At 41.3% G+C, this 21,306-nt stretch overlaps 1 protein-coding gene across 2 annotated transcripts in view; it reads right to left on the bottom strand.

Annotated features, from left to right (window-relative positions):
• Positions 1–20,106, bottom strand: part of LOC120057206 (ubiquitin carboxyl-terminal hydrolase 32-like) — a 28,139-nt gene extending 8,033 nt beyond the window's left edge. The window contains exons 1-21 of one of the 2 annotated variants that reach the window (XM_039005712.1): positions 19,859–20,106; positions 14,621–14,748; positions 12,231–12,336; positions 11,842–11,960; positions 11,326–11,485; positions 11,082–11,213; positions 10,884–10,991; positions 5,750–5,865; positions 5,567–5,629; positions 5,386–5,469; positions 5,234–5,295; positions 5,035–5,137; positions 4,734–4,926; positions 4,411–4,574; positions 4,154–4,294; positions 3,926–4,046; positions 3,132–3,286; positions 2,900–2,981; positions 2,739–2,813; positions 343–481; positions 68–173 (exon numbers count right to left, since the gene is read on the bottom strand). In XM_039005712.1, the coding sequence (XP_038861640.1) occupies positions 68–173; positions 343–481; positions 2,739–2,813; positions 2,900–2,981; positions 3,132–3,286; positions 3,926–4,046; positions 4,154–4,294; positions 4,411–4,574; positions 4,734–4,926; positions 5,035–5,137; positions 5,234–5,295; positions 5,386–5,469; positions 5,567–5,629; positions 5,750–5,865; positions 10,884–10,991; positions 11,082–11,213; positions 11,326–11,485; positions 11,842–11,960; positions 12,231–12,336; positions 14,621–14,748; positions 19,859–19,916 (2,415 nt within the window). In that variant the 5' untranslated portion in view covers positions 19,917–20,106. The remainder of the gene's footprint in view (positions 1–67; positions 174–342; positions 482–2,738; positions 2,814–2,899; positions 2,982–3,131; positions 3,287–3,925; positions 4,047–4,153; positions 4,295–4,410; positions 4,575–4,733; positions 4,927–5,034; positions 5,138–5,233; positions 5,296–5,385; positions 5,470–5,566; positions 5,630–5,749; positions 5,866–10,883; positions 10,992–11,081; positions 11,214–11,325; positions 11,486–11,841; positions 11,961–12,230; positions 12,337–14,620; positions 14,749–19,858) is intronic. The other variant, XM_039005711.1, reaches the window with a different exon arrangement.
• Positions 20,107–21,306: the final 1,200 nt, after the last annotated feature.

The following is a 21,306-nucleotide window of genomic DNA, read 5'->3' as shown; positions in this document are numbered from 1 at the left end:
TTTTTAGGTTGGTAGACTCTAGTGTTATTGGGGGGGGTGTCAGTTGAAGGCTTGTTTGTGGACGTACTCTGAGTTTCAGAGGGGCCAAGTTCTTTTGTGTTCCACTCCACAACTCTTGTACCAGATCGCCATAGCATTTGGCCATGTGACCACGCATCCCAATGGGATTGGTCCTGTTATGAAGAGAAACAGTACAAATAAACTTGCACACTCATCTCTGCTTGCTGTGGGTTTATTTAACCAACGTTTTGCTCAAAGTATATAATAAGCATGTATAATAAAAATACATTATTTTATAATAAGAATGCATTCTTGTAAATCTAAGATAATGCACACATATACCTGTTGAGCTCATAGAGGTGGTTTCCTGAGGTGAAGTAGTCTGTGAGAGGCTTGGTGTTGCTCACACACTGGATACTGGAGTTCATGAAACACGTGTTACCAAGGTTGCTCAGTCCAGTCGCACCTTTCTCAGTAGGGACTGTGAACAGGAGGAGGCAACAGTTTGAGAAGGCTATTTAACCATCAAAAGCTTCTACAACAGTCAGTACAACCCCTTTAATGTTGAGTGAAAGCAAAACGAGTATTGTCTGACAGGCTTATCTATAATATATCAAAGTACTTATCAGCTCAGTTAGTGTTAAATTCTTAATAGAGTCATTCCATGTCAATTCAGCAAGCCATGACACCCACCATCACAGATTATTCTGAAATTGTTTCTAAAGTTAGAAACATATTTTTATTTAACTAGGCAAGTCAGTTAAGAACAAATTCTTATTTACAATGACGGCCTACCCCGGCCAAACCCGGACGACGCTGGGCCGATTGTGCGCCGCCCTATGGGACTCCCAATCACGGCAGGTTGGGATACAGCCTGGAATCGAACCAGGGTCTGTAGTGATGCCTCTAGCACTGAGATGCAGTGCCTAAGACTGCTGCACCACTCGGGAGCTAAGATTAGCATTCCTGCAACATTATTTTGTTGACATATAATTTGATCTCTGAGAAATTGATTGCACCTAAATTGGCCATTTTAAATGTATAGGATATACATAATATATTCAATTAATATAGTACCCAACATCCAATTTGGACCAAACTTCTTCCTACCATTGAAAGACAATAAAAAGCTCAAAAGCCACCCACGGACCCCCCCACACACACCACCACAACAACCAGTATATACAGTATCAGTACGGAGCTGAGGCTTGGCGTATTGATTCTTCATCCTACGTAATGTATTCCCTGTGAATCTGGCGATGTCCCCTCCCGTTTAGAGGAATTAGCCATTGAAGTTGCTTGCATTATTTACCATAAATTAGTGTGAAAGTACCAGGTTATTCCCACTAGATGCCGCAGTTCCTGCTATGGCCACACGCTTTTGTCAAATTTTCTGGTCTCTTGTGTTTATTAAATGGATCACAAAATGTTCGTTGCAATTTTGGGTAGAAAATCAATAGCTTTTGCTCATGGTGAAAATAAATCGTTAAGCCAGTCCTCCATGAAAGCAATTCAGTTTGTCCTTCTCTTAGCAACCTAATGCTTCAACCCAATTCTCTTTGAATAATCCAACAAATGGCAGTTCTCTGAGGGCTATCCCTATGTTGCTTGTGGGTGGCTGTTGATCATTGTATTGAATTCCTCATGTCTTACTCATTGTTAGGAAGATCAGATCAAAAATCAGATGTTCGGTATATGAATACTGTGCTGCCATCCTGTTAGAAGGTAACAGATTATTTTATTACAAATGGTTAAGATGGATTTTCATTGTGTTCCATGGTGTTATTTGCCCCCTAGTGGAGATTTCTGGTACTTAGAATGTACGCAAACAGGAAGTAGAGAATTCGTTCTGCACGCATAGAAGCAGCTAAAAACAACGCTACGGTGCAAGTCTTACAGTGTAGTTATTTCTTGTCACGCTTCAGCCTTGGAAAATATTTGTTTGTAAGTTCGATTCAAGCATTTAACTAATGATGATAATCTTGTTATTGATAGAGTTTCTTACATATCAATTCTGGTTGGTTGCATTTACTCACACAAATTGCAATGCTTTTCATGTATGCCGTTAGCTGTATTACTTTGCTCGTGCGTCATGCAAACGAATTGTAAAATATACAATACTGTAGTTTTGTTACCGATTCTAGTGTAATATGCTTTGTTATTCTACATAGATGGTTGTACATTATTAGAGTAATGAAAGGAGTTAGTCAATTACCATATGAGTAGCAATTAGCTATATGGTTTGGCATCATGCCAGATGCATGGTACCTTAGCACGTGCTTTCTATTCATGCAACTTCAAATGTATAATGTACAGCTACAGTATGTCGGTCTGAATTGAATACTAAAGTATATTCTTTTCTGTATTTTGCAGTTTTACAACTTAAACGTTTTCAATATATTCATTCAAGAAAAGTCACGCCTTGGGAGTTTTATTGAAGACTTAGTTGTTAGCTATCTGTCTAGTTTTGCATGGGAACGCAACTCAAGGGCAGAATAAATACTATAAATAAAAAATGGCCAATTTGGGTGCAATCAATTAGCTTCATTTCTCAGAGATCAAATTATATTTCAACAAAATAATGTTTCAGGAATGCTACTCTTATCCTTTTCCAACTACAGAAATTGAGATGGTGGGGGTCAAAATCCTCTTTCTTGTGCTTTTTGAGGTGGACTGACCCAATAAGGATCACACAATAGTAGTACTATTGGTGTAGCTGTATGCAGTAATGGTCTTACCATTGTGTCTGTTCATCCTGTTGTTGTTAGCGATGAAGGACATCTCCTCAGGCCAGCTCATGTCCTTGCTCCTTACTAATGAATACAAAGAAACCTTCATCTACTCATCCTGACAATACATGATGAATCCATTTAACACAGAGATTCATTATGATACATACCTTCTATGACCATGTACTGTTCATCTGGGATCTTCAACCCCTCCAGGGAATGGTCTTCATCATCAAGAAGGGTCAGATAATTCTGTGGAATACATTGTTTTGAAAGATATTGGAGATTGAACTGTAAAAAAATAAATAAAATGTGGAGATAATTTGTGTGTGTATCGGAGCTTGAGTGTTTACTGTGCGTGTGTATGTTGATGATGGGTCAACCTTCTGAGTCCCCACCCACCTCATTGTTAAAGAGCCACAGGCGCATGTCTTCCTCCTTGATGCGGAGTCTCTGGGCCAGGTACTCATGGATGTCTTTGATGGTGCCCATCCTACTGAAACAGCCCGTGTAGACCAGCACACGTTTTAAGGGGGCACTAGGAGAGGGGACATTACCTGGGGATGGACCGGGAGACACCATTGATTACAGTTCAGATGGAAAACTGTAAACGCTTGTGTTAGCTCATTTCCAGAATATTTTGCTGTGGCCAAAGGCTCTGCCATTCATTGAGGCCCAACTTGAGATCCGAGCAGATCATGAATTGACGTCAGTGGATCGTGTCACAGAAAAAAAGGGTGTATGCATAGTGAGCACCCACTTCCCCACACAGAAGTGATCTCACATGACTGAGATTAATGTGACCCTGTGCTGCCACCAGTCTTGTGACGTCCACGTAAAGGCCACAAAAAAAAAATGATTTATTGGTTGTGTGGAGAGAGAATAGAGAGCTGATCTCACAAGCTGCACACACGGGAACTATTATTCAACAGGACAAACTATTCTAGAATTAAAGAAATGCAAAAATAGTACAACTTTTTGAAATTAGTTGAATGTAGAGTATGATCTAATCAGACACGCTTCAGACAAAAAGGTCTGACTGTCAGATAATCAGATTACAACACGGATGTAAAAATAGACTCACAGTGTGGCACTGACCCTGCCACACTCTTGGAGCAGAAAGTCACTAGGCCATTGTGCTACTCTTGTCCCGCCTTTGGAGAGGTGCTGGAGACACATGCAGGGGAAGCTCTTACCCATATTGACCCAGACGTTGTTCTGGGGGGTGCGGGCGGGGGGCTGCTGCTGCCTCAGGAAGAGCAGGTGTCGGGGGAACAGCTCTAGCTCAGCACAGTCTGTCTTGGTGTGTCTGATCACCTGGGAATGCCCACAGGAGGAGAGGAGAGGGGACGGGAATATGAGGTTAACACAATATCAGGATTAATAACTGTACATGGAAAATCAACAAGTTAAAATGTACATACCGGCCTGGGGAGACTCAGGTTGGCTCCGTACCAGTGGAAGAGTGCCCTCCACACCGGCTCTGGCACAACCTCAAAGTCCCTGCTTAGAATCAGGGATGGGGAGCGCCTCAGTAGGCCCCCCTCCATGGTCAATGTGGGAGCCTGGGGGAACAGTTCAAGAGGGACAGGTTTAAAACTGAAACAATATGGTAATGTCAGTTTGAGGAATAGGAACATACTTCCACAGTGTTGTTGGTGGTGGTGGTGTCTACCTTTACCTTTAAGGGCTCCGACATGACCAGAGGCTGGTTGTCGATGGCCCCAGGCCTTAGAACCGCCATGTTCACATCAGCCCCCAGGAAGCACTGGTTGTCTACATCTGGGGTCTCATGCTGCCGGGCAAAGCAAATATCCGTAGCAGTCGAGCCCAGGGGTAGAAGGCCTAAAGAGAGCAAATTGTTTTAATTGTTTTCAGTGACATTCAATGGAAGACTCACTCTCAGGTATGCAATAGTTAACAACTAAGTGGAATATTTCCTTAAGCTATACTAGTTTCCAACTGTTTTGCTAAATGCAATACTGAGAATTCTTAGCCACTCACTGCCACTGGTTGTCTCAGAGGCCTCTGATGCACTGGAGATGTTGTCTGAGAACTTCTCCTCTGGGGAGCTGTGGGAGCTGGCCATGCTCTCCCCCTCTGGGCCCTGCTCTGCCCTGGCCTGCGTCTGGGCCCCTACACCACTCTTCCCTGTGCCAAACACTGACGGCTGTTCCACCACGATGTGCGTGTTGTCCTGGACGAGGCGCCAACAACCACAACAGCAAAGAAATTATACTGTAGAGTGGGCACATTATGAGAAACAGATGATCATGGTGTCAAGCAGCTAAAAAGCCTTGCTTACATATTTGACGTAGTCCCTCCACTGCTGCCACCACAGCACTGCTATGAGGAACCAGTAGTCTCCTGGCTGGAGGCCGTGTCTGCTCTCTCTCTCCAACCAGCCCCTGCAGACACAAGTCAATGAGTTTGTGAGTGGTAGATTGATGAGGGGCATGTGTATGACAGCAGGAGAGGACAATGACATGGTGACACACACACACCTGATTATCTTTCCCTCCTCTTCACACGAGGCAGGCCGCAGCCCCAGGACAATATGGCACACCTAGGGACCAACAGGAGAGCAGAAGACTGGTGAACCAGCAGAAAAGCACATAATGATGACCAAAGTAGAAACACAGTGGCTGGCTCTTACCTGAAACAACAGGTTGAGGAACTCATTGGCAAGTGCACTCATCACACTCCATATTTGGTAATCCTCCAGGGTCAAATGCCCTTTCTTAAGAACAAAACAACAAAATTCCAGTTTCAACATCTTCTGACAAAATTGAAGAAATATGTAAGAATTCAAAGCAATGCATGCAGTAAGGTAATACCTTAGTGGTGTCATGCTCCTTCAGGATGTCTTCCACAATGGCATGGACATTACTGTGCGTTTCCTAAGGGGACATAGTGTAAGTGGTTATGAAACAGGGTAAAACAAACAAACTAACACTACAACAGTTATCATTTTCTACATTATGTCCATCATATGTCCAGTCTGGCCAAATGGTACTTACAGGTAGAGGGTCTGTGCGATTGTCTTTCCACACCTCCAGTAATGCTCCAACCATTTCTGTGATTTCCTCCCGAGACAGAAGCCCATCATGGTCAACATCAAACACTTTGAAACAGACTGGGGAGAAGAAACAAGGGGAAAGTCCCACATTGAAACTGTCAATAGGCAGGTTTCCATTGACCCAGGTTTATTCGACAAAAGCAATGTCGTAAACAAAATCCTTGCGCCATGTGTAATGCAACTGACCGATATGAGAAATTTCAACATTTTTAGCAGTTCAATTTTGTCTAATTTTATTTGTGACAAATTATGAAAACTGTGTTTTTAGAATAAATTACGATTGCTGAATAATTTAAGGTATGCGGGGCACATAATTTAACCACACAACTATAAAACGCCACTCCACAATTAATTCTAATGCCTACTGCTTGCAACATCTATAAAAATGATGTTCCATTGCAGGACAAGGATTGTCCTGACTTTCAATAATGCCTGAATTCCTTCGCCATGCTTTTCTTGTTGGCTGAATTATTTCAGATCTACAGGAGTGCAAGTTTCACCATCTTACGGACCGTGGCTATATGTTGTCACGTGAGAATTATTACAATATGGCAAATATTCATCAATTCTTGCATTCCATGCTGGCTTTCGCAGGCTACCTGAGACATACAGACAGGTGGGAGGGCATACAGGCAGGCAGTCAACAATTTATTAATGCGCAATTTGCCTAAATGGGTAATGGAAACACTTCATTTTTATTCAACACTGTAGTTTTTTGAGAAACAACGTTTTTATTTTAGGTGTGACTAGGGCTGTGGCAGTCATGACATTTTGTCAGCTGGTGATTGTCAAGCAAATAACTGCCGGTCTCACTGTAATTGACCATTAATTAGCATAAACACGTTTAGCATGTCCTGGCTTCCAAGCATAACCAACAAGACACTGATGCGGACCTTTGGCACATCTACATTTTAAAAAGTCAAATAAATCCATTTAATATAGCCTCCACCATCATAGTCCATTTCAGAAGAACAGAATAGCATATACTTTGAGTTGTCCTTATGTTAGGCCCTGATAAGGCTATGGCATATGGCTGTAGGCAACACTAGTTCATTTAGCAGACAATATTTGCTTAGAATTCCGTGGCATCATTTAAAAAATAAAATATTTTACAGTATGAAGAATACAATTGAGCATAGCTTAATAAAATAAAGGATATTTCATAGGAAGTGCATGTGGCTATTCTGTGTTGAGCAGGTAACAAAGAAACTGGTCCTCCTATATGCTTAATTTAGAGTTATTTATGCAACTTAAGTTATGATACAAACGTTGGGCTAAATGTTTTGATGTTTAATACATTCTAAGGCTACATGATGGGACTAATGATGATTTGAAAAAAGTTGTACGCTGCACACACTTCAGTCTCTCATTCACAATTTGACAAGCACTTGATAATATTCTCTCCAGGCCTCGAATGTCCCGGCGGCATCTCCCTTGTGTGGCCGTGATGCTACCTAAAAAAATCCAATCATTGTACAGCCATTGTGCCCTTGGGCTGAATATAATAGGCTAATTATAATTCCCTTCTGCCGATTGCCGTGCTCCGAAGCACCGCTCAGTCACATGGCTCTCTCAGATGTAGCCAATGCCCGTCACGTGATCATGTCCTTCTTGACAGGCATTTTACCTAAGTAGGCTACAAATGAATGAAGACAGACACATCTGGGACGCAACTGCGCGCATCCCTCAAATTCCAAGTCGCATATTGAAGATGTTAGAACTGTTCACTACTTTTCATCAGCCAATAAGATGAGTAGCCCTAACGGATAGCAAAAGCACAAGCCTATGTCGAACTACTATCCCCCAAAGTACAAAAGTTGACCTATTCTATTGTCTTTCTGTGCAATAAATAAATATTCCAAACATATCTCTGCGACAGTAGTGGGATGCGACAGCTCCCCAAATTAAATACAACCACTAGTATCAATTTTTTTTTTTAAAAGCAATGAGGCTGACCATTTAGCTTAAAATGTTGATCAACTATTAGGCTATTCCTTCACATAAGCACCGCGCTCCGCACACCCGCAGTAGGCTATAAGCATAAATGTAACAGTATGCAATCAAATAGCGGGTAAACAAGTGATGGCAAATGCGATTATGCATGTAATGCTTTATTATAAAGGGGCATTTTTATGGTGAAAATTATCTTGCCCAAACTTGAATCTCACAAGCATTTGGAAAGTATTCAGACCCCTTGACTTTTTCTACATTTTGTTATGCTACATACAGCCTTATTCTAAAACTGATTAAATCTTATTTTTCCTCAGCAATCTACACACAATACTCCATAATGACAAAGCGAAAACAGGTTTTTAGAAATTGTTGCAAATGTATAAAAACCAAACAGAAATACCTTATTTACATAAGCATTTGCTATGAGACCCGAAATTGAGCTCAGGTGCATCCTGTTTTCATCGATCATCCTTGAGATGTTTCTACAACTTGATTGGAGTCCACCTGTGGTAAATGCAATTGATTGGACATGATTTGGAAAGTCGCACACCTGTCTAGATAAGGTCCCACAGTTGACAGTGCATTTCTAAGCAAAAAAAAACATTCCATGAGGTCGAAGGAATTGTCAGCAGAGCTCCGAGACAGGATTGTGTCAAGACACAGATCTGGAGAATGGTACCAAAACATTTCTGCAGCATTGAAGGTCCCCAAGAACACAGTGGCCTCCATCATTCTTAAACGGAAGAACCAAGACTCGTCTGCCTAGAGCTGGCCGCTCAGCCAAACTGAGCAATCGGGGGAGAAAGGCCTTGGTCAGGACCAAGAACCCGATGGTCACTCTGACAGAGCTTCAGAGTTCCTCTGTGGAGATGGGAGAACCATCCAGATGGATAACCATCTCTGCAGCACTCCACCAATCAGACCTTTATGGTAGAGTGGCCAGACGGAAGCCACTTCTCAGTAAAATGCACATGACAGCCTGCTTGGAGTTTGCTAAAAGGCACCTAAAGACTCTCAGACCATGAGAAACAAGATTCTCTGGTCTGATGAAACCAAGATTGAACTCTTTGGCCTTAATGCCAAGCGTCACGTCTGGAGGAAACCTGGCACAATCCCTACGGTGAAGCATGGTGGTGCCAGCATCATGCTGTGGGGATGTTTCTCAGCGGTAGGGACTGGGAGACTAGTCAGGATCGAGGGAAAGATGAACAGAGCAAAGTACAGAGAGATCTTTGATGAAAACCTGCTCCAGAGTACTCAGGACCTCAGAAGGTTCACCTTCTAACAGGACAACAACCCTAAGCACACAGCCAAGACAATGCAGGAGTGGCTTTGGGACAAGTCTCTGAATGTCCTTGAGTGGCCCAGCCAGAGCCCGGACTTGAATCCAATCGATCATCTCTGGAAAGACCTGAATATAGCTGTGCAGCGACACTCCCCAGCCAACCTGACAGACCTTGAGAGGATCTGCAGAGAAGAATGGGAGAAACTCCCCAAATGCATATGTGCCAAGCATGTAGCATCATACCAAAGACTATAGGCTGTAATCGCTCCCAAATGTGTTTCAACAAAGTACTGAGCAAAGGGTCTGAATACTTATGTAAATGTCATATTTAAAAAAAAAAACTGTTTTTGCTTTGTCATTATGAGGTATTGTGTGTAGATTGATGAGGATAAAATACAATTTCATCAATTTTAGAATAAGGCTGTAACGTAACAAAATGTGGAAAAAGTCAGGGGGTCTGAATACATTCCGAATGCACTGTATGCCAGTTAGGCTCTACACCGGTTATAAAGCAGATTAATGTGGTTAATTTATAAATATGTTATTTGGCCTCTTTAGTTGTGATACAGACCTTCTCAAAACATATAGGCCTATAGGTTAGGATACATGAGGTGTGTGACTATGATTTGAAAAAGTAAATAAAAAAAGATATGCACTGTTTCTTGCACAAGCTGGGCATCATTCACAAGTGATGGGTGACAATATTAGCCTATCAAACTATTCTTAATTTAATGTTGTCTTTACATATATGTGTGATAATAATTATGATTTTAGGGGGCATGGGGGGAAAAAAACAATTATGTACTTAAGTTGCGAATGGAGGACGCTTTTCCATTTTTTTCCTTTTCCATGCCAGCAGGTAGGCTCTACTCCTGTTGTAGCGAAGCAATGTGCTTAATAGTTGAGAAATAAATATAGTAGGTCTAGCCTATAGAAATCTGATGGGATCCTCTGTTTTCTCACGCAATTGCATAGCCTATAGAAATGTTGCCCAACATGAGCTCATAGGCACTCATGAAGTGTTTGATTAAACAGCCATCACTAACATTGAGTGGCTGCTGCCAACATACTGACTCAACTCTAGCCACTTTAATAATGGAAAAATGTATGTAATAAATGTATCACTAGCCACTTTAAACAATGCCACTTTATATAATGTTTACATACCCTACATTACTCATCTCATATGTATATACTGTACTCTATACCATTTACTGCATCTTGCCTATGCCGTTCGGCCATCACTCATTCATATGTTTTTATGTACATATTCTTATTCATTCCTTTACACTTGTGTGTATAAGGTAGTTGTTGTGAAATTGTTAGGTTAGATTACTTGCTAGATATTACTGCATGGTCGGAACTAGAAGCACAAGCATTTCGCTACACTCGCATTAACATCTGCTAACCATGTGTATGTGACAAATCAAATGTGATTTTCTATTACATTTGCGCGAGTGATTACAGGAACAATAGAGTGCTGAGTACCAGGCAGTTAGAAAGTTTAGTAGGCTACTAATGACCATCGGCAGCATCAGAGCTTGGAGAAGCCTAATTACGTGACAAACGATCACATGGAATTTGACTGCGGTCATGACTCGTGACTACTGGTGTCCCCATAACAGTCACATCACCATAACAGCCCTAGGTGTGACGTCACTACATCCAGCTGTTTTGAATCGACACAAGATAGTTTAATAGAAACGCACTGTAGCAGGCAATTCTCGTATGTATTTTCTAACTGTAAAAAAAAAACACTGGACAAGTTAATAGAAACATTGCTAACATAATGAAGAAATGACAAACAGCAAGGATTAATGCTTGTGTATCCACTTACACTTCTGTCTCTCTGCCAAAGGCCCTCTGCAGCAAGCAGATAGGCCACACGAGATTTCCTTGAAATCTATGTGATTGTCCCTGTTTTCATCAAAGGCATGAAACAAACCTGGACACAAAGAGAAACGTTGAAAATGGAAGTAGTAACGATTGCCTTCAAAATAAGTATCCAATAAATAAATCATGTGTATTCTCTTACCTTCACTTAGGGATGCATGAATAGGTGGAGAAACTAAAGGGACAAAGGTTTCCAGGTCAAATCGGCCGGTCCGAGACTGAGCTTTCAGCAGCCAGTATCTCTTCTCCAGGTCAATGATATCCGATTCCTCTACTGCAAGAGAAAAATCAATAAGCGGCATGACAAGACTAGTGATCATATCGGACCCTTAGCCTAGGCTATTGTTTAGTATATCTCCCAAAGGCTCAGGATGAGCGTCACTCACAGTGTGTTACTCCAGCCAAGGTCTGGTAGAAGGTGGGTGTGTCACTATCGTCTGTCAGAGTGACACACACCCCACTGGACAGGAGCCAGCGGGAGAAGGTGAAAGCATCCTTGTTCTGCAGGAGCCAGCTCTTAAACTTCTCATAATTTACCTTCTCACCCTGGTAAAGAAAATAACAAAAGGTGCAATTATCTTTCTGTGTTAAGTAGCATTAGCAGCCCTGTGCACTTGGTTAAACAGATAAGAAAGCCTAGGTGTGCTAAGTCCTGTCAGCAGTTTACAATTAGATAAGGCATGAGGATAGATTAGGATGTGGCATTATTGTAGTGAACAGATGTTGCAGATAAAAATAGACCTAGTAATAGAACAAAAAGGTAGCCTAATAAGTAACGGGCCACTGAATGGTAATAACAGATTTGCACCCACCCTGGAGGTCATATGTGAAAACATGGCTGTCAAAAGTTGAGTTAAAAACAGTAAAATACATATTCAATCAACTAAGGCATACGAGCGGACCTCTGAGAAACACTTCCTGAGAGAAAGTGGGATCTCTCCATCCACGGTCTGCAGCATGCTTTCCATGTCCTCTCGCGTTGCATGATTGCCCGAATCACTGGCAAACAGACTGAAAATGTCTGAAGGAGAACCACAAAAGAAGCTTAGCCTGTTATGCAACTCAGTCACATGTGATATTTACAAGGGGATGAATCACAGAAGATATTTTCAAGAAAATAAATTACATACCACTCTAAAAACTAAATGTGAAGATGGTTTAAACTTTGTTTAAATATTATTCTAACAGAGATCCTATTCAATTATTTATATTATTCTATGATTATTCTTGAAATTACATGGTCAACACAAACATCTGTAGTGGTTTCATAAGTCTGTCTTACAATACTCACATTTAGCTTTTTCCTCATCACGTCCTCTAGTCAAGAGAACCAGCCCAACAATGAGGTTGTTGAAGTGCAGGCCTTTAGGGGTCCCGCCGAATGAGCTGTATATCACCTAGAGACAGGGGAAGGGAGCTGGGTTGAGTTCAGGTAAACATGTCAACTCATTCATGCCCAGTCCTGACCTACTTTCTTTGACAGGTTGTTGTTTTTTGTAGAGTGACCACTGTCGTAGAAATCTTTTTTTTTCTTTTCACGAAAGTGCTGTTTGAATGAATGCTTACGAGCCTGCTGCTGCCTACCACCGCTCAGTCAGACTGCTCTATCAAATCATAGACTTAATTATAACATAATAACACACAGAAATACGAGCCTTAGGTCATTAATATGGTCGAATCCGGAAACTATCATCTCGAAAACAAGACGTTTATTCTTTCAGTGAAATACGGAACCGTTCCGTATTTTATCTAACGGGTGGCATCCATAAGTCTAAATATTCCTGTTACATTGCACAACCTTTAATGTTATGTCATAATTACGTACAATTCTGGCAAATTAGGCGGCCCAAACTGTTGCATATATACTGACTCTGCGTGCAATGAACGCAAGAGAAGTGACACAATTTCACCTGGTTAATATTGCCTGCTAACCTGGATTTCTTTTAGGTAAATATGCAGGTTTAAAAATATATACTTCTGTGTATTGATTTTAAGGAAGGCATTGATGTTTATGGTTAGGTACACATTGGAGCAACGATACGCACCGCATCGATTATATGCAACGCAGGACACGCTAGATAAACTAGTAATATCATCAACCATGTGTAGTTAACTAGTGATTATGATTGATTGATTGTTTTTTATAAGATAAGTTTAATGCTAGCTAGCAACTTACCTTGGCTTCTACTGCATTCGCGTAACAGGCAGGCTCCTCGTGGAGTGCAATGTAATCAGGTGGTTAGAGCGTTGGACTAGTTAACTGTAAGGTTGCAAGATTGAATCCCCCGAGCTGACAAGGTAAACATCTGTCGTTCTGCCCCTGAACGAGGCAGTTAACCCACCGTTCCTACGCCGTCATTGAAAATAAGAATGTGTTCTTAACTGACTTGCCTAGTTAAATAAAGATTAAATAAAGGTGTAAAAATTTAAAAAAATAATAATAAATACCGATATCCGATTGTTAAGAAAACTTGAAATCGGCCCTAATTAATCGGCCATTCCAATTAATCGGTCGACCTCTAATAGTGATGCAGGTCTTTAGATGTTGTACACGTGAAAGAGTCATTCAGAACTTTATCCGCAACGTTATATTCAATGTTGTTGTGACTCGAGCAATACCTCACCGTCTATCCTAACAGTAGGCTACACGGATAATGTTAGATAGGGGAAACAGCTCGATGTGCACAAAATGGTATAAAACGATGCGGATAAAGTTCGGAATGACCATTTCCATGTGTACAACATCTAAAGACCTGTGTCACTATACTGAGAGCGTTTCAGTTTTTAAAAGGATGTATTTGTGTGTTTTTGAAGCATTTGTTCATGTTTTTTGAGCCCACATACTGCACAACGAGGATTTGGAATTGAATTAGTGGTTGGGGTAAGTTTCTCAAAATCAAGGGAAATTGCAACAACAAAAAGTGTCTGGACCCTTCTATAACATTCCATTTACATAAAAACATCTCTGTTAGTCACTTGGGTAACCAAAATTTGACTACTGATTAGACATACACTGAGTGTACAAAACATTAAGAACACCTGCTCTTTCCATAACCTGTGAATCCAGGTGAAAACTATGATCCCTTATTGATGTCACATTAAATCCACTTAAATCAGTACAGATGAAGGGGAGGATACAGGTTAAAGGATTTTTAAGCCTTAAGACAATTGAGACATGGATTGTGTATGTGTGCCATTGAGCCTGATTTAAGTGCCTTTGAAGGGGGTATGTAAGTAGGTGCCAGGCGCACTGGTTTGTTTCAAGAACTGCAATGATGCTGGGTTTTTCCTGGTCAACAGTTTCCCGTGTGTATCAAGAATGGGTGGGGGACCAAAGGACATCCAGCCAACTTGACACCTGTGGGAAGCATTGGAGTCAACATGGGCCAGCATCCCTGTGGAACGCTTGACACCTTGTAGAGTCCATGCCCCGACGAAATGAAGCTGTTCTGAGGGCAAAAGTTATGCTCGACATAATTTCACTGTCAAGCATAAGTGAAATTATGAAGAAAAAGGGCGAATCCCAATCATCACATGCTCTGACTTGCAGGACCACATTCCAAAAGCTGTTAGGAAGAGTCAAGCCCGTTTGCTGCTAATGTGAACTAACATCGGAAGAGCACAATAGGCTACAATCCCTCCCATCAGACTGGGGTCCTCTATCAGTTGAAATAGGCTCACCTCAGCAACCCTGGGTGGTACGACGTCTCCCAGCACCTCCCTGAGGAAGCACTGCTGGCTCATATAACAGGACAGGCCACTGGTCCTGCGGAAGGCATCCTTCAGACGCTGGAGCTCCACATCAGTGACTGGGAGGGAGAGAGAAACCGTAAGTGTTTAGAAAATATAAATCGCTTTTCTGTAAATGAAACACGGACCATGGTTATGGCAGAGCATCAAACCATGGTCACGGCAGAGCATCAAACCATGGTCACCAATACAAGCAAAGGCTATCTGCTTAACTCCTTTACCCCAACCCACAACCACCATGGCTGTTAAATTGTATTACAATAGCAACCATCATAACTAAAATCAGGGCCTAACACAAACAGATTTTTCATCAGCCAAAATATTTTTGGGGACATAATTACACACAACCCCCCGCCCAAAAAAGATGAGCATGCTTTGTAATGTTTCTTACACAATAAATGTATTACTAGTAAAAAGTGATGTGGTAAATTGATACATTTTATTTAATTTTTTGGGGAGGTTCCCGTGGCAACAAGGGCAGGTCACTCAAGCCGCTCGAGTCCTCAGTGACAGTGTGCCTATTAGATAAAGAATCTGACTAGGGGCGGCAAGTAGCCTAGTGGTTAGAGCGTTGGGCCAGTAACCGAAAGGTTTTTGGATCACATCCCCGAGCTGACGAGATAAAAATCTGTCGTTCTGCCACTGAACAAGGGGTAAGCCGTCACTGTAAATAAGAATTTGTTAACTTACTTGCCTAGTTAGGTTAAATAAAATAGTAGCCGATGCTAGCACTTGAAGCAAACATTGAAAAACAATCTTTCTTGTGAACAAAACAAAGGTAAATAACCAAGAAACACAATAACAAAGTCTCACTTTAGTACGTGAGTAAATTAGACCAACTTTTATGCATGTGCACAGCGCTTCTAAAAATGTACCTTCAGCCCATCAATCAGTGCACACAGCTCCCCAGCCAGGCAGTGTTGCTGCGCGTTGCACAAGGTGGGATATATATCATAGGATTAGTATTTGTGTGAGATTCACTTCCAGCTACGAAACAAAACGACAAACACTTTGAAAACTGCTGCATTAATTTAGCTATAAAGTGTGCTCATACTTGACTTATTGACTGCAGGTGAAGCCCTGACCACCTGCCAACGTGGCTGGTGAAATAGACATCTGACCCATCAATGCCAAAATCTACTCGCATTTGGCAGGTGTTAATTTTAGGCCCTGTAACTTATCGATAATTGTAGGAAGATGCATCTCTGCGACCCAAAGGAAATGGCAAAATTACTAATAACCGATGGTTATTGATGAAGACTGTCATGAAAATAACAACCGTAAATATATATATATATATATATACATACACACACACACACACACACACACACACACACACACAGTACGAGTCAAAAGTTTACACATGTACTCATTCAAGGGTATTTATTTGTACTATTTTCCACATTGTAGAATAATAGTAAAGGCATCAAAACTATGAAATAACACTTGAAGGAGTTCCAACATATGCTGAGAACTTGTTGGCTGCTTTTCCTTCACTCTGCGGGCTCAACTCATCCCAAACCCTCTCAATTGGGTTGAGGTCAGGTGATTGTGGAGGCCAGGTCATCTGATGCAGCACTCCATCACTCTCCTTCTTGGTCAAATAGCCCTTACACAGCCTGGAGGTGTGTTGGGTCATTGTCCTGTTGAAAAACAAATCATAGTCCCACTAAGCGCAAACCAGATGGGATGGCGTATCGTTGCAGAATGCTGTGGTAGTCATGCTGGTTAAGTGTGCCTTGAATTCTAAATAAGTCAGACAGTGGCACCAGGAAGGCACCCCCACACCATCACACCTCCTCCTCCATGCTTCACGGTGGGAACCACACATGCGGAGATCATCCTTTCACCTACTCATCGTCTCACAAAGACACGGCTGTTGGAACCAAAAATCTCAAATTTGGACTCATCAGACCAAAAGACAGATTTCCACCAGTCTAATGTCCATTGCTCGTGTTTTTTGGCCCAAGCAAGTCTCTTCTTCTTATTGGTGTCTTTTAATAGTGGTTTCTTTGCAGCAATTCGACCATGAAGGCCTGAGTCACACAGTTGAGATATGCGTTATTTGAATTCTGTGAAGCATTTATTTGGGCTGCAATTTCTGAGGCTCTGCAGCAGAGGTAACTCTGGGTCTTCCATTCCTGTGGCGGTCCTCATGAGAACCAGTTTCATCATAGCGCTTGATGGTTTTTGCGACTGCACTTGAAGAAACCTTCAAAGTTCTTGAAATTTTACCTTCATGTCTTAAAGTAATGATGGACAGTTGTTTCTCTTTGCTTATTTGTACTGTTCTTGCCATAATATAGACTTGGTCTTTCACCAAATAGGGCTATCTTCTGTATACCACCCCTACCTTGTCACAACACAACTGATTGGCTTAAACACATTAAGAAGGAATGAAATTCCACAAATTAACTTTTAACAAGGCACACCTGTTAATTGAAATGCATTCTAGAAAACTACCTCATGAAGCTAGTTGAGAGAATACCAAGAGTGTGCAAAGCTGTCATCAAGGCAAAGGGTGGCTCCTTTGAAGAATCTCAAATATAAAATATATATTGATTTGATTAACGCTTTTTGTTACTACATAATTCCATGTGTTATTTCATAATTTTGATGTCTTCACTATTATTCTACAATGTAGAAAATAGTACAAATAAAGAAAAACCCTGGAATGAGTAGGTGTCCAAACTTTTGACTGGTACTGTATATATTTATTTTAGTTATTTAACTAGGCAAGTCATTTAAGAACAGATTCCTATTTACAATGACAGCCTACTGGGGAACAGTGGGTTAACTACCTTGTTAATAGAAATACATTTCGCCGTATGTATTTTTAGATATAGGCCTATTATAAATGCGTATTGTTGATGCGTCCCCATATTTATTGCAAAAAGAAGTACATAACTTGAAGCTACATATTATTTTGACAGAGGTAATGAACTTTCCATTGATCAGCACAGCAATTGATAAAACATAACCATGTTTGAAACACAAGTGATTCTGAGCTTAATTAAATATTACACAGGTAAGCTAACAGTTACAGAAATCAGGAATACAGACAGGCTCTATCTGAGCTACTGTGTTCAACACACCACCACTTTCTGTTATGATGGGCAACTACTGACCAAAAAAAGGATGTTATTATGATTACATGTTTTGCTAAAATAAAGGTTTAAGGAAATACAGGCAGGCACCACATTACTACAAGAAAAAACAGCTCAATCAAGCCTGATGGTATTGTAAGTATAAAAGCAAAGCTTGCATTCAATTAATTTTAAAAAAGTATGAAAAAGTAGCATAATGGGATAATGTCAAACTGTGGTGTGTGAAGAATCCAATACTTTACCTTGTATGCGGTACAAATCACATTATTGTGGAAGCACCTCCTCTAAGAGTTCAAATTAGGCTGTTTGAGAAGGTTTGAATTCTAAGCAACCTGCCTACTCATACGTAATTTGAAGCACAATACCAACATAGCTATTGTAGTAGGTCAAAGTGGTGTGCTGGAAAACTTGGTAGAACCTGGGTGGAATAGACATTGTGGTGCTCATGTGAATTTCCTTTCTTTTTCGTCTTCAGACCAATGCATATTCTTACTTAAAACTTTTTTTTTTATCATCATGAATATGATAAAATGAAACATTGGCACAGCACCAGACAGACAATGTCAACGATACAGTACTGGCAGACACACACATACACCATCATCGTCGTCAGTATAACTACTACTAGTTAGCTCTGTCAGCTCTAACTACCGGTAGGGCTCTAGAGTGGTGCCTCGGTCTAAGGCATGCATCTCAGTGCTAGAGGCATCACTACAGACCCTGGTTTGATCCTGGGCTGTATCACAACTGATTGGGAGTCCCATAGGGCGGCGCACAATTGACCCAATGTCGTCCGGGGTAGGGTTTGGCAGGGGTAGGCCATCATTGTAAATAAGAAATAATTATTAACTGACTAGTTAAATACAAATAAAAACAATTAAAATATGGCCAGTTGCTGTTCCAGCGCTAGGCTAGGCCTGAATATCATAACATACCATGAATATGATAAATTGAAAACTTAGAACACCAGAAAGACACAGGGTTTGTTGATAAATTCACTCTGACTATCTTTGCACTCTACACACACGTACATTGTAATATTGTTGCATGGTGGTATTATACATTTTGCATTGTAGATATATAGTGGTGTAATTATGTTATATGATGTACTGTTTTATATGTAATGTAAGTGCCTTGGACCCTAGGAAGAGTCGGGGATCCCTAATAAATACAAATACTCCGATTTAAAAGCACTTTTGTCCGAGCGTGCCAGAGCGAAGAATAACAGACTTAATAATTAACGCCCAACACCCGTTGAATATGACTCTTGCCAGTAAACGTATGCAAAAAAAACGTTATTAAATTGACAATGTATCGCAGTACTAGCTGTGCCACTAGAGATTCTGGGTTCGAGTCCAGGGTCTGCGGTGGCCGGCCGCGACCGGGAGACCCAATTGACCCAGTACCATCGGTTTGGCTGGGTTGCGTTTCGGAGGACGCACGGCTCTCGACCTTCGCCTCTCCCGAGTCCATACTGGAGTTGCAGCGATGAGACAAGACTATAACTACCAATTGGATACCACGAAATTGGGGAGAAAACGGGTAAAATTGACAATGTCAACAAACAGCTAGCGTTAGCCTCTCAGTGCAGCTGCTACTTGGTGGTGTCATTCATGCACTTCTAGATGACAGGGCACTGACAGTTACTGTAGACAGCTAGCTACCAGTAGCTCTAGGCCTTATTTTCCGGTCGTTGGCCTCTCCCCAATACCTATGTCATCATCAACCTATCCTGATCCCGAGGGCAGTACTGTAAAGTACATTTTTTGTGGTAAAAAAAAAAGAATAGTATGTAAACTAGCTAACCGCAGTACTGCGTCTTATTACCGTTAATGCTAGCCTGAAGCTAGCAGTATTAGCTACCCATTTAAATTAAACCTTAGTCCACTAACGTTAGCTAGTTCATTGCCTGCCCTAACGTTAGCTAGCTAGTAACGTTAGCAACGTATTACCCATCCAACAGAGCTAGCATAAGCTAAGTTAGCCAGCTAGCTAATGAATCTAACGCTAATGTTGACAGCTAGCTAGCCAAGGTTAGCAAATTGTCAATTATGTTTACCTCTGTTGATAGCCTCGTCATACGAAAGGAAACCTATCCTTGACTCTTTGGCTCCCATGCTTTCCTCATTTCATAGCAGCAGCCTTACAAATATAAAAGGCAGCTAGCAACTGCTTTGTTCGTTTATCTAGCTTGTACACTGCGGTCAAAACTATCTAATTATGTCTAGCTAGCCTTGCGTATACCGAAGCTTTGCCGATGCCTCTTCGACTAAAAGTCACGTGATCACCTGTCAAGGCCAATAGTATCCAGCTGCAGCAGGCAGTGACTATTGCCGCGTTCAAAACAACTGGGACCTCGGATAACTAAATCAGTGCTTTCAAGACCGCTAGGTACTCGGGGAAAAAACGATATTTCTAAAGCTCCGACTTTCCAACCCGAAGATCACCGACTTCATGATTTGACCTCGGTTATTTTCGAGTTCCCATTTGTCTTGAAAACACCATAAATCTAGCATGTCACTAAAGCTAACCGGTCACTAAACCAATACCCATCTACTGGCCGTGGTTAATAAATACCACATAGATGTGAATTTTTATTTCCTAGATTCCTTTCCTCCTTTCCTCGCTCCCTTGCCTTTCCTAATTTCTTAGCTTCCTTTCCTAACTACATTTTCTTCTTCCTTTCCTTGCCTCTCTACTGGTCATAGTTAATCTCAACCACATACATGTAAACACCTCCTTTTCTTTCTTGAAATTCCTTTCCTCTCTTTTCCTAGCTTCCTCTCCTCCTTCCAAATCTCTCTTTCCTTATCTTCTTACCTTTCCTAGTTCATTTTTTCCTTTCCTAGCTCCCTTGTCCTAGCTTTCTTTCCTTCTTCCTTTCCTCCTTTTCTCTCTCCCTGTCCTTTCCTCCTTTCCTAGCTCCTTTTCTTTTCCTCCTTTCCTAGATTACTTTCATTTCCTAGCTTCCTTTCCTCCTTTCCTAGTTCCTTTTTACCTTTGCTTGCTTCATTTCCTTGTTCATTTTCTTTCCTCCTTTTATTTATTAGATTCCTTTCCTCGCTCCATTTCCTTTCCTGGTTCCCTTTCTTTTCCTCCTTTCCTAGCTTCCTTTTCTTTCCTAGCTTCCTTTCCTCAACTCCATCCATAGTTCTCTTTCCTTATCTCCTTTCCTAGCTAATTTCCACCTTTACTAGCTCCCTTTCCTTCTTCCTTTTCCTTCTTCCCTTTCTTCCATTTTCTTTCCTAGATTCCTTTCCTTGCTCCCTTTCCTTTTGTCCTTTCCACTCTCCCTTTCCTTTTGTCCTTTCCTAGCTCCCTTCTTTTCCTCCTTTCCTCGCTTCTTTCCTAGATTCCTTTCTTTCCCTAACTCCTTTCCTATCTCCTTTCTTTTCCTAGCTTCCTTTCCTTCTTTCCTGGCTTCCTATTCTCCCCTACCCCCATTTCCTCGCTTCCTTCCCAATCTCGCTTTCTTATCTTTTTTATTTTCCTAGCTCCTTTCCTCCT

The sequence above is a fragment of the Salvelinus namaycush genome, chromosome 12 (genome assembly GCF_016432855.1).
Source record: "Salvelinus namaycush isolate Seneca chromosome 12, SaNama_1.0, whole genome shotgun sequence".
Lineage (NCBI taxonomy): Eukaryota > Metazoa > Chordata > Actinopteri > Salmoniformes > Salmonidae > Salvelinus > Salvelinus namaycush.
The sequence above is the reverse complement of the archived record's forward strand: the minus strand, read 5'-3'. Positions and strand labels throughout refer to the sequence as shown.